Source organism: Molothrus ater, chromosome 1, assembly GCF_012460135.2.
Source record: "Molothrus ater isolate BHLD 08-10-18 breed brown headed cowbird chromosome 1, BPBGC_Mater_1.1, whole genome shotgun sequence".
Classification (NCBI taxonomy): Eukaryota; Metazoa; Chordata; class Aves; order Passeriformes; family Icteridae; genus Molothrus; species Molothrus ater.
The window spans coordinates 2,846,831-2,858,908 of NC_050478.2; the positions used below are offsets into that span (position 1 = coordinate 2,846,831).

The 12,078-nt window shown below is 41.6% G+C and overlaps 1 protein-coding gene across 1 annotated transcript in view; it reads left to right on the forward strand.

The window, feature by feature from the left end:
* The window catches only part of CCDC13 (coiled-coil domain containing 13), a 27,829-nt gene continuing 15,751 nt past the window's right edge, over positions 1 to 12,078 (forward strand). Inside the window, exons 1-4 of the mRNA XM_036379270.1 lie at positions 1 to 88; positions 3,625 to 3,845; positions 7,572 to 7,720; positions 9,732 to 9,874. Coding sequence (XP_036235163.1) covers positions 3,631 to 3,845; positions 7,572 to 7,720; positions 9,732 to 9,874 — 507 coding nt within the window. The 5' untranslated portion in view covers positions 1 to 88; positions 3,625 to 3,630. The remainder of the gene's footprint in view (positions 89 to 3,624; positions 3,846 to 7,571; positions 7,721 to 9,731; positions 9,875 to 12,078) is intronic.

A 12,078-nucleotide genomic window follows, 5' to 3' on the forward strand; every position in this document is an offset into this window, starting at 1 on the left:
CCAGCAGGAACCGGGGACAGCCGGTGCCACCCAGCCGGTGCCACCCAGCCGGTGCCACCCTCCCGGTGCCCTCGGGAACGCGGCTTGGGTAGGCCGGGGCAGGTGCGGGAAGCGCGGGCAGGAGCTCCCGCTATGGGGGAACAGCGCGGCACTGCCGGGACCTAGCAGGTCCTGGCAGGACACAGGGGTGGTGGCAATTACAGCTACAGGTTTGCAATTAAAATTTATAAACGTAAACACAAGAAATTCTGCCTAGAAATGGGCGAGAAATTCTTTCTGCGGAGAGCTGGGAAGGTCTGGCCAGGGAGGGTGTGGAGTTTCCTTCTCTGGGGACATCCCAAAGCCACCTGGGTGAGCTCCTGTGTCACCTGCTCCAGGTGACCCCGCCTTGGAGCCCTCCTGGCTGGAGCCAGGGGTGGTTTAGAGGAGATATTCTGGAATATTTCATCGATATTCTGGAGATGTTCTGGAATATTTCATCACTGGAAGTGTTGAACCTTGTGAAAAATGTGTATTTTAGGATTGGCTTTTCGCAAATATTGAAACGAATATTATGTTATGTTAGAAAGTTATGCTGTATTAATTTTTGTTACTAGTGTGTTAAATATAGTTTTAGGTTATAATGTTAAAATAGAAACTATGCTATGTAAGATACTTTTAAAGAAAGGACTCGCAGCGAGATAGCAGCCACAGGACACCTGAATCTTTCAGATGTGAAAAACGCCAATCACTTGTTTTTAGAAGTTAAATAGTTATAAAATGGTTATAAAAATAGGAATACAATTAGAGTAATAATAATTTGGACAATCTGATTTAGGACATTATGAGACAATAAAGACAAAGAGTTAGGGACGTCTGGGTACCTTTCCTGGGCAGCACGAGCCCGAGAAAGGACCCAGGTTAACAGAGGATTAACCCTTAAAAACAACAGCCTGTTGCATATTCATACACCTCATACACGATGCATAAATTCCATTCAAACACAGGATTCTGTCTGGTCATCATCAACTTCTTAATACTGACAGTGCCTTCGAGGCAGGAAGAAGTTCATATCCCCTGATAATGGGGCAATAAATTCTCTTTCTCTGAAAGATTCAGGTGTCCTGTGGCTGCTATCTTGCTGTGAATCCTTTCTTTAAAAAAAGTATCCTACATAGCATCGTTTCTATTTAACCTTATGTTATAACCTAAAACTATACTTAACACACTACTTACGAGAATTAATACAGCATTGCTTTCTAACACAACACATATCATATTCATTTTAATATTTATGAAAAGCCAATCATAAAATAGACATTTTTCACACAGAGAAAGAGAATTTATTGCCCCATTATCAGTAGAAATGAACTTCTTCCTGCCTTGCTCAGCTATGAAGACACAGTTAGGATTAAGACGAAGAAGTTGACACTGCCCAAACAGAATCCTGTGTTTGAATGGAATTTATGCATCATGTATGAGGTGTATGAATATGCAAGAGGTTATTGTTTTTAAAGGTAAATCCTCTGTTAACCTGGGTCCTTTTTCAGGCTTATGTTGCCCAGAAAAAGGTACCTGGACGTCTGTAACTCTTTGTTTCTATTGTCTCATATTGTCCTAATCCAAATTGTCCAAATTATCATTACTCTAATGATATTACTATTTCTATAACAATTTTATTACTATTAAACTTTTAAAATTTTAAGAAACAAGTGATTGGTGTTTTTCACAAACCTTTCAGTGTGGAGCACTTCATCCCTGGAAGTGCTCAAATCCCACATGGATGTGGCACTTGGGGACAAGGTTTGGTGGTGGCACTGGGTAATGGTTGGACTTGGAGGATCTGAGAGGGTTTTTCCATTGTAGCATTGTGGGGTTGGAGCTGCACCTTGAGTACCATGCACATTTCTGGCCTATAGATGAGTAAATAACTCAATAAGTTACGAAATAATAAATTAATCAGCAATGCAGTCTAAGTAAAGAAAATTCTGAGAAAAATCATGAAGCCTAAAATAGTTACTCTACTAAGAATTCTAGGATATTTTCAGAACAGAGACAGCTATTCTTTGAAGATGTTCTTGCTTATCTTTGCTATCTTTAAGGTCAGTAGCTAAACCTATCAAGAAATCCAATCTAATTATAAATTTAATTATCAACCCAAAGGTTACTGAACCCAGAAAAGCTGTCTAAATTTTATATCCAGTTTGCTTAAGTAAATGGAATGGGCTCCTTATCTCTGTAGGCTTTTTCTAAATCTCAGAATCGGCTTTAATCAATTAAAATTAATTTTCCAGCCTCACTGACTCAGTAATTCTTTGATCCCTCGTGCCCAGAGCCCTGTGGGCTGTGCAGAGGCACCAGACTCTGCTCTTTGCACCTTGTCCAGGTGACTCTCTGCCCATAAAATACACAAAGGGACACTCTGCCTTTTGGTGCATTAATCAGGATAATTGGATTTCCCTCAGTGTGGGAAAGGCCCTGTGATAATTACTCAGTGCAGGGCGTGCCTTTGGAGGTATTTATGTATTATAAATAGACCAAAGGTGCAATAGGGTTTTTTTTTTTTTGCCCACAATAAATGTCAAACAGAAGGAGAAAGGGGCTGCAATTTATCAGAAAACTGGCTTTAGTCATCCTAAGAAAATGTTTGGGTAGTGATATTAATATTTAAAAATATCTATTCATAATATATTGTTATAATTAAATATACTTAATAATTAATGTGTTATTATTTAGTTATTTATTGGTATCACTCAGTAATTTGCAGGAAAGGTGTAAGCCACACTTTTGTCTTGCCTGAAGGGATCATAAGGAAAAAAATATTTTTCTTTCTCTCTCATGAACCCAAAAATGGGGGGATTTGCACCTTTCCTGGACATGGGCAGGGAGGCTGGAGGGTCCCAACCACTCCAGTGTGGCCTGGCTGCCACATTGGCTGGGATTTGGCCCCAGCCTGCTCCTCTGTTAAAATGTTTATTTAAGCAGGTCTGTTTAGGAACATTTGGAAACGTTGCTTTTTGAATTCTGGAGTGAAAAAAAAAAAGAAAGCTTTTTTTAAAAGGGCTGTTTAAAAGCCATTTATGGAAAAGGGACTTGAAGCAGGGCTGGAGAGGAGGAGGAGGAGGTGGTGGTGGTGGTGTGTGGTGGTGTTTGCAGGGGTCCCAGGATGAGGGAAGAGATGAGAATCTTGACTCCATGTTTCAGAAGGCTGATTGATTATTTTATGATATATCTTATATTAAAACAAAATGATAAATGAAAACTCTACGAAAAGAATAGAAGAAAGGATTTCATCAGAAGGCTTGAACAGAATAGAAAGGAATGATAATAAAATCGTGTGACTGACCAGAGAGTCTGAGACAGCTGGGCTGTGATTGGCCATTAATTAAAAACAACCACATGAGACCAATCAAAGATGCACCTGTTGCATTCCACAGCAGCAAAACATGGAGAAGCTGAAGCTTCTCAGGAGAAAAGATCCTGGCAAAAAGGATTCTTCATAAAACATGTCTGTGACAGAGGTGGGAGACTGGGCAAGGTCAGGGAGGAAAAGCTGCAGAGCAGCTGCCAGAAGGGGATGTTTCTCAGAGCAGTGCTGATCTCTGCTCTCTGTCACTTCTTATTTTCCTGTCCTTATGCTTTTAGTAAACAATGGAGCCAGAGGTAAAAGTGATTGAAGATTTCAAAAGCCAGTTCAAGGCTTATCAGGAGCAGCAGCAAAGGCGGCTGAAAAATTTGATGGAGGCCAAGAAGGAGAAGCAGGACAGGCAGAAGAGCACTGGCAGCACAAAGGAGACTGTAAGAGCACTGAGTGATCTAAACCTGTTTAAAAAAGGACCTCCTGTAAAGGAAGATGCCAGCAAAAGGTAAAGGTCTGGCAGCACCATTCCTTCAGGAAGTCACTGGAGTGTATTTTGCTTATGATCTCATGAAACTCAGTATTATCAAGCTGAGAGGACACTTTCTGTTTTCACACACTGGGCTTTCATTATCCTGAGCAGATTCTCCTTGTCCCTAATTATCCTCAGGGCATTGTGCTCTGTGCTCTTTAATGTCAGTATTTTACAAATGAAGGGGCAGCCAGGTACCACCTGACACAATCCAGCCTTTTGGGGTCACTGGCACCCTCTGAGCTGCTGCTTAGTTCCTGCCTAGCTTTAAACTAATAGGTTCTCTACAGGAATAATTTCCAAAGATGGACACAGGCAAAGCAGCTAATGGGAGCAAGCCACAGGCCTGCAGTGCAGAAGTTTTCCCTGGGATTTCTTTGCAGTATATCCTGATTTAGTGGATCACAAGATTACCAGGACATTGGGCATTTTGGTATGGATCTCCCTTAATCTTGTGTTTTCTTTTGAGCTGAGTACTGGAGCAGAGATTTAAAGCCCCAGCTCAGATCATGTCTCTTCCTCCCAGGATGCAGTCAGCCTTTCCCTCTGACCCAATGAATGCTCTTGACTAGAGCAGGTCTGGGGCTGGACACACCCAAAGGTGTCTGCACTGCTGGCTATGGGAATAAATCACATGGGACTCCATTTCTTCATGGTGGAAAAAGCCCATTCTTTATTCACATAACTCCTTTTTATTCAGTTTTTCAGACTTCATGTGGGACTCCAATTGCTCAGTATTTTGCTTGACAGTTACTTATTGGTTAGCAACAAGTTGTTACTCTGTATTGATTGGTCACTCAAATCCTCGGGGTATAAGTGCAGGAAAAGTTGTTTGTGAGGGATAGTTTTCATTTTTCTAACAGTGTAAAAACAGTTTATACAGGTACCCGTTGTTTTTCACCCAGGAATAGATTGTTATGTTAATGAACTGCTCACACTAGGATTGCTTTCACATGGGAACTGCAAACTATTAGCTTTGACCAGACCAGCCATTGATTTTAACAGAGCAGGCTTGATTTTATGAAGCCTTTCTTTATGATTTTTCTACCTTACTGCAACATCAGCTGTTCAGGGCTTTGCTCTGTGGCAGTAGTGAAGCCAGGTCAAGAAATTTTCATGCACTCACCAGAGCTCTCTGATTTGCCAAGTTTAGCCCCCAATCCAACCCCTTCCCTTCAACATTGTTTTCTGATAATCTGTAGAAGATTATGATGGAAATTTGATTTTTAAAAAATTCCTGTGAGGCTGATTCCCATAGTTCAGATGTTTGGCAGAGGAAAGGGATTTAGGTGCTCCCATGGCACAGCCTGGGCAGTGTGCAGAGCACAGGAAAGCCCAGTAGTTCTCTGCTATTTAGAGTTCAGTACTTTAGGCCTGAGTAACCCCAGATTTTTTATTTACCTCTGTTGCTGTGTCACTGTCAAAAGTCCTCATTTAACATGGCAGGTGTGGCAGATAGATCTGGACTGTCCTTTGCTCGTGTACATTCAGCAGAGTGGTTGTGAGTGATCAAATCCAGGCAGGATTTGTTTTTGGAAGGGATTCACCAGGATGTTCTCTGCAATATTCCATGACAACACATCAGAGGCTTGTTCCAGGATCACAGGACTCCACATGGCCTGCAGTGACAGTGATTTGAGTTTGTCACTGCTGTTTATAGCAGCAATCAGAAAACATTTTCCTCTCAGAAGTCTCCCTTCCTCTGAGCCTTGGGAATTCTTTTTTCCTTCCTCCCATCCTACTCCCCAGTCTTGTTTAGACAAGTGTTTAGCTGATATTCCTGCCTTTCTGTTATGTTCTCTCTGCAACTTTATCCTCCCTTCTCTGTTTGTTGTACTTGAATGTATCTAAGTGACTCTCCCCATCACGTGCAGAATCTGTAACAAGAGCTGGGAAAGACACAATTTGACAAAAGTTAAATCACTCCTTACTTTTTTTGGCCTGAACAGGGCAGGCAATGTGGGAAACCACCTGAATTCCAGGCAGAGCCCTGCTCATAAGCTCCACCTGGCTTTGATTCCTTGAAGGAGAGTGAAAAGGGGCACCTTTGGCAGCCCATTTCTTTTGGCTCATTTTCTGTAGCCTCTGCGACAGGGAGAGTCACTCTGGGGTGGGGTGGGGTGGGAAGTTCCTCAGAGAAGACTCCAGCTCTGTGCACTTGGGATTTCTGTCCATCCTCCTCTAAGTGCTTTTCCTCAACACTTGGACTCCAGCTCTCAGAAGACTTCACTGCTCAGGTGTGTTAAGAGCTTAGAACCTTTTTTCCATGTTAATCCCCCAACTGTTCAAAATCTTTTGGTTCAAGTGTCTCTAATTGGATCTGAGTTTTGTTGCTCACTCCTCTGAGTGGTTCATGTGGGAATAACTCAGTTCTGCCTTTGCTCACATTGCTCTTTGCTTTCTTCTCCTTTGTGAACAGCTGCCTTTGATCTCCCTTTGATTTGCAGCTTTGAAACACAAGTGCATTTCTTAATTGTGCATTGTGAATCCTCTCCTAAACTGCCTGTGCTGTTTATGGCAGTGCTTTCAGGGGTCCATGGGCAGATGGAGGGTGCATTTAAAAGCTCTCAGGTCCTAGGGGTGCTGAGAGCTTGCAAAAACTTTGGAATAAAAAAAAATTGAGATGATTATTGAGACACCTGACTTGGTTGTGTTTACAGGTACCTACTGTATCAACCAGGCTTTGTCCAAACCACATCTCCAAAGTGTAAATATTGAGGGTTAAATGAGAATCTAGGAGTCAATGCATCCAGCTGATTTAGGTGTCTGGATAACTGAGATGCTGTAGATTATCAGGAACTTCCACATGGGAATCCCAGGGCATGAGACCTGCATCTTGCACCAGCAGCAGCTGGGGTCAGGTGGGCAGCCCAAATGTCACCTGTGAGTGGGTAATTTTATTAAATCCCAAGTTTTCTCAAGGACCCTGTGTCAGTGAGCTCAGATAATTCTGAACTCCCACAACTGAATGGAGCCCCTGAGGCCACAGCTCCTGGATTTTATTATTTGAAGGACCCATCACATCAGGGCCATAAAGGGATTAAAGTTATTAATTCTCTGGACATCTTAGAGAGATGAAACCTTTAAATGTTGCTAAATGTCCTGAAGAATAGGAGAAGCAGGGCTGTTTCTTTCCATTCAGAGGGCTTTTTTTTGAGCATTCTCTGTTTCTAAATGAATTCCAAAAGGCACCATTAACAATACAAACTGATGCTCACAGGGTTCCAGGAGAATCAGCTGAGGACATGGGAAATTGGTCTGTTATGAATTGCTCTAAAACATTGATTTTTTACAAGACCCCAGGGGCAGCTTTATAGTCAATGCTCTGTTGGCTTCTCTTGGCTTTGTCAAGTATAGAAAAGAAAGCCTGAATGTCCCACATGCTGAATGCTGCCTGATTTCCTCTGAAGAAGCAGGTAAGTAACACTGAGATGACACTATTTGGTAACCTCAACCTGTTCTGTGATGTTTTACCCCAGATAGCTCAAGAAAGTGCAATTTTTAATTTTTTTTTAAGGAGTTGTTATCTAAATAGATCAGATAATCAGCTTGTGTTCTTATCTGAGGTTTAGGACATTCTGCCTAATTCAATAAACTCACTCCTGATAAGCTCAGCCCATCCATCATGCAGTTGTTTCATTATTTTATTTCTAGGAGCACCTCTTTGTGCATTATTTACCATTCTGGTTAATTTTTTCCCAGTTTCTTTGAGGCTGAGAATGAGCAGCTGCAGGATCAGCTCCGAGAGCTCCGGGATGAGAACTGCAGGCTCTACAGACTGATGGCAGAGAAAGATTTTGAAATAAAGGAGCTCCAGAAAAGAGTAAGGGAGGAGAGATTGGCTCTGTCAGGTAAACACAGCAACTTTGTGTTCTCCCCATGTTGGTTTGCTTGATGCTGATCACCAAAAAGTGTCCCTGAAAAGAATTGTGCTCTGTTAGGGTACACAGTGATTTCTGTTCCTCATAAAACTGTAAGCTTGCTGTTATTGGCACAAAAATAATGAAGTTCCATAAAAATATTATTTTGGAAAACTTGCTGTTAGTGTCAAAGAGCTGTGCTGCAGCTTTCTCTGCTCTGTAGGGTTAAATTTCTTATTCAGGCTCCTTTTTTTCCTGCCTGAACAGGGCAGAGGAAGGATGCTGGATGAATGCAAAATTCAGGTTCTAAAGTGATTTTGGTGGTTTTTGACAACGGAACTGTGCAGGCTGCACCTCCTCCACTGGGTGCCACTGTTGGTCAGGACAGCAGCGATAACCAGGCTTGAAGAGAAGGGGAAACCAGCAACGAAGAGAACGAAATGTCATGAAATTCCACCTTAATCCTTGAAAAGCAGCTGTAGTTTGTGCTTAGGAGAGGTGATAATCTCTTCCTGGTCAGCAGCAGGAGCCAGATGTGCTGGTGCAGCTCCTCTGGCTGATGCCAATCCCTTGCCTCTGTTTTCCTCTCTGCATTGTGGCAATCCCCACATTGCTTGGGAGTGAAAAGCCTGGGGTGAGTGTGTGCAATGCATTTGAAGACCAGCAATTTAACATGGAAACAGCAACCTGGCTTTGGTTAATTTAGTATTTACTGTGATTCTCAGCAGCCATTATTTATCCTGAAAACTGTGGTAAAAGTAGCTCCTAGGTGGGAGGAGTAACACAAATCACACAAAGGAATAGTGCTTTTGAAAATAATGTATTGATCTAAATTGCTTTTAAAAAAGCATTTTAAATACTTTTAAAATAAATTCATTTAAAACAATAAATTGTGTTCTTTAGAAGGTTTTTAAACAGTGGCATAGGAACAAATTCTGTTCCCAGCTGTGTTCTGTGTGGTCCCATGAATGTCTCTGTATGGGCCTCAGCATTCACTTGGGAGTGATCTCTCACCTCTCATCCCACCCCAGTTCATGAATATCAGAGAAAAGTGATTCCTGCAGGGCTCTGAAGGAGGATGAAAGAGTTAAGAGCAATGACAGCAGCCAAGTTGAGTCTGCACACCCCCACCAAGGGTTTCTTGTTGCAGGCTCATGTTCCTCACTGAGCTGGAAGTTTCTGTGGACATTGTTTGCCCACGACATTGATTTTGCACTTGTGCTTTGCTTCACCTGTGTGGTGTTAACCAGAGCCAGGTGACACAACAGCCAGGCCTGGGGTGTGCTCTGTTTGTGGCACTAATCAAACCCTCCCTGATGAGGGAGCCAGTGACGTGGCTAATTGAAAGAGCAATTAAAAGAGTCAGACAGTGAAGCTCCCTGTGTAATCCCAAGGGAGTTATAAATAGGCACAATGAAATTCCCTGGACCTTGTCCAGGACCCAGCTGTAATATTGTGCCTGACCTTTGAGGACTGATGTCTAGAAACGTTCACACCTCTGTTCCAGCAGCTCCTCCTGTAGTAAACAACCAGGCAAAGCAGAGCGTTGCCTTTTGCTGTGATAATGCCAAAAAATCCTGTTCCCAGCTGTCCTTCCCAGCAGCGAGCAGGAAACACCACTGCCCTCTCTAGGTAAAAATGTGGCTACTACCACCATCAAATCTCACTTCTAGGGTGTCAGGTAGACTTGTCCTTTTATATTTCTCTATTGAGTACTATTTGCTTTTTATGAAATATTCTGGGCTGGATAGGATTTGGATTTATGTGTATAAACATTGCCACAGTGTGAAATGTGGCTGTGGTGTGCTGCTGAATCAAAGGACCAACCCGTCAAGCTGGCACCTCTGCCATCTCTTCCCTCACTTGTTCATTGGAGTGCCTGGCACAGCTCAGAGAGGAAGGGATGGGACAATGCAAGTTCATTGTGACAGAGAACAAAAGCCTGCTCTGTTCTGAATCCTGCCTGTGAGATGTGCCCTCTGCTTTGATGTGTTCCTTTCAGGGGTGTCTGGTTTAGCTGGAGACGTGGCTGCCACTAAAATCGTGGAGTTGGCCAAAAAGAATCGGGAGGTGACTGCTGAGTTTGAGAGTGAGAGAGCCAGAGTGAAGCAGCTGAATCACAGAGTCAAGGAGCTGGAGAGAGAAGTGAGGCATTCTTCTTGTTCTTTTTGCGTGATAAAACATGGAAATCCAGCCTCTGGGATAGAGAATGGATTTGGTTCATGTTCCCGTGTTGAATTTGCTCTTAAATCCGTGTTTGCTTTGGGTTGTGGTCATTTCTGTCCATGATGTTCCCTCAGCTGTTTCACCTTGGCAGAGGAATCAAATTTCACTTCTGCAGTTATAATGAGCCAAGGATTTATTAAACAACAATTAGGAATGTTCATTTGTAGAAGCTCAGAGACTTTTCTACCAGTTTGTCAATGCTATTTCTCTTATTATTTATTTTTTTGTGAGGAAAAGCAAATTTCACACCTTTATGTCTTACATTCCCACCTCGTTAAAACCAGTCACTAATTAGTTCTTTAATCTTTTAAGCTTTTGTTATGCCTGTAATGAAAGCTGTTTTCTGGAATAAGTACTTACAGAGCTGAGACAACACCAAACTCTGTCATATAAGACAGCAAATCTTCACTCAGGCAGATTAAATTTTCTACTTTACTGCGACTTTTTGCCAACCTTTCACAGAAGTAATTTTGCTCAGGTGGCTGCTGAATTGAAAAGGAGATGTCCTGATGTCAATATTTGCTTTGTCCTTTGGCTACTGCCCCTCTTCCTTACACAGTATTGGTGATTTTTTTTTATTACTTTTATTTTTTTTTCTGAACTTTGCTTTCTTAGAAGACATCAGTTAAATAAATCAATAATGCTGACAGCTGCATTTTCACTCAGCCTTTCACCATCACTTATTATCATGACTCATGCATCTACCTGAATTGCACCCCAGCTACCTGAAAGATCAAGAAGTCATAGATTAAATTAAATTTTTGAGAACTCCTGCATAAATCCACAGTGTTCTGGTCACAGGGGTCTTGTCAAACAGTTGGCAGGTTGGCAAACAAGTATCAGGTGTAGTTTGGGACCTACAAAATCACACAAGTAATGGAGCAATTCATGAATAACTTAAGAAAAAATCAACTTGGTTCCTCTCCCCTACTGCAGAAGTGGAATGAACATTATTCAAACAGAAACATAAACATTCTCAGATTTTGGCCCAAAAAGAGAGGAACACAAACATTTCAGGAAGAAGATAAAGATGGAAATGATGTAAAATGAAAGCAAGGTTAGACACTGGGAGGTATCTATCAAAAATGTAGACTGATATTTGGAAAACACTGTTATTTTACCTATTTTTAGCTCTTTCCTTGCATGAGAACAGAAAAATCTGTAAATCATAAGTATTTTACCATAATTATGTACCCCAAACAGAATGGAAGGTGTGGCCACTGAACAATCACTTGGCAAAGGGTGGGCCATGGAAGCAAAGGGATGTTTGCAGAAAATTTCCTCAGAACTGAAGCCAGCAGCTGCCAGCTCCAGCTGAAATTCCTCATTATCAGTTCATACAGAACTTTATGGACTGGATAGAAAGAGTGGCCCTAACCCCATGAAAAAGGGTGAAATTAGAGCTGGCCCTGAGTGAGTTTTTCCCCAGATGCCCCTTTTTAATGAAGGAGCTTTTCCTTAGAGCCTTCCTTAATTCAGGCAAATAATCAAGATTTTCCACCCACCTCAAAGAATGAAGTCCCAAACTTTTAAAGCAACACTTCCTGGCCTTTCCAGTCCCAAATTCCTGCACTCTCATCCATTTAAAAATCTTTGCAACAGCAGCATAGGGCATGATTCAGAGCAGGAGGCGTTGTATGTCTGTTTTCCTTTGCTGTGGCAAGCAAGAGGAGACAGAGTTTATATTCTTAAATAATAAGTTATTTAAAGCAGTTAAAAAATGCTGCTTTAGAGGTCCCAGCTAAAGAAAAAGAACCTTAACACCATTAAATCTCAGTTCTAGGGTGTCAGGTAGATTTCTCCTTTTGTGTTTCTCTATTAAGTACTATTTGCTTTTTATGAAATATTCTGGGCTGGACAAGATTTGGATTTATGTATATAAACATTCATTTGAGATACTTTTTGTGATAAAATGCCTCAGGAGTCTCCATACTTGAAATTTGACCCCATCTCAGCAAGTCAGAGATATCTTCTGAAGTTTCCCACTGTAAAATACAGCATGATTCTTTAGGAAGCATTTCAGAAAAAAAATTATGCTTTCCTACTGATAGTGTCAAAAAAATGGAAAATTAAGGTTTTTTAGAGTACATAAACATGCAATTTATACTTTTTTGCTAATTAAT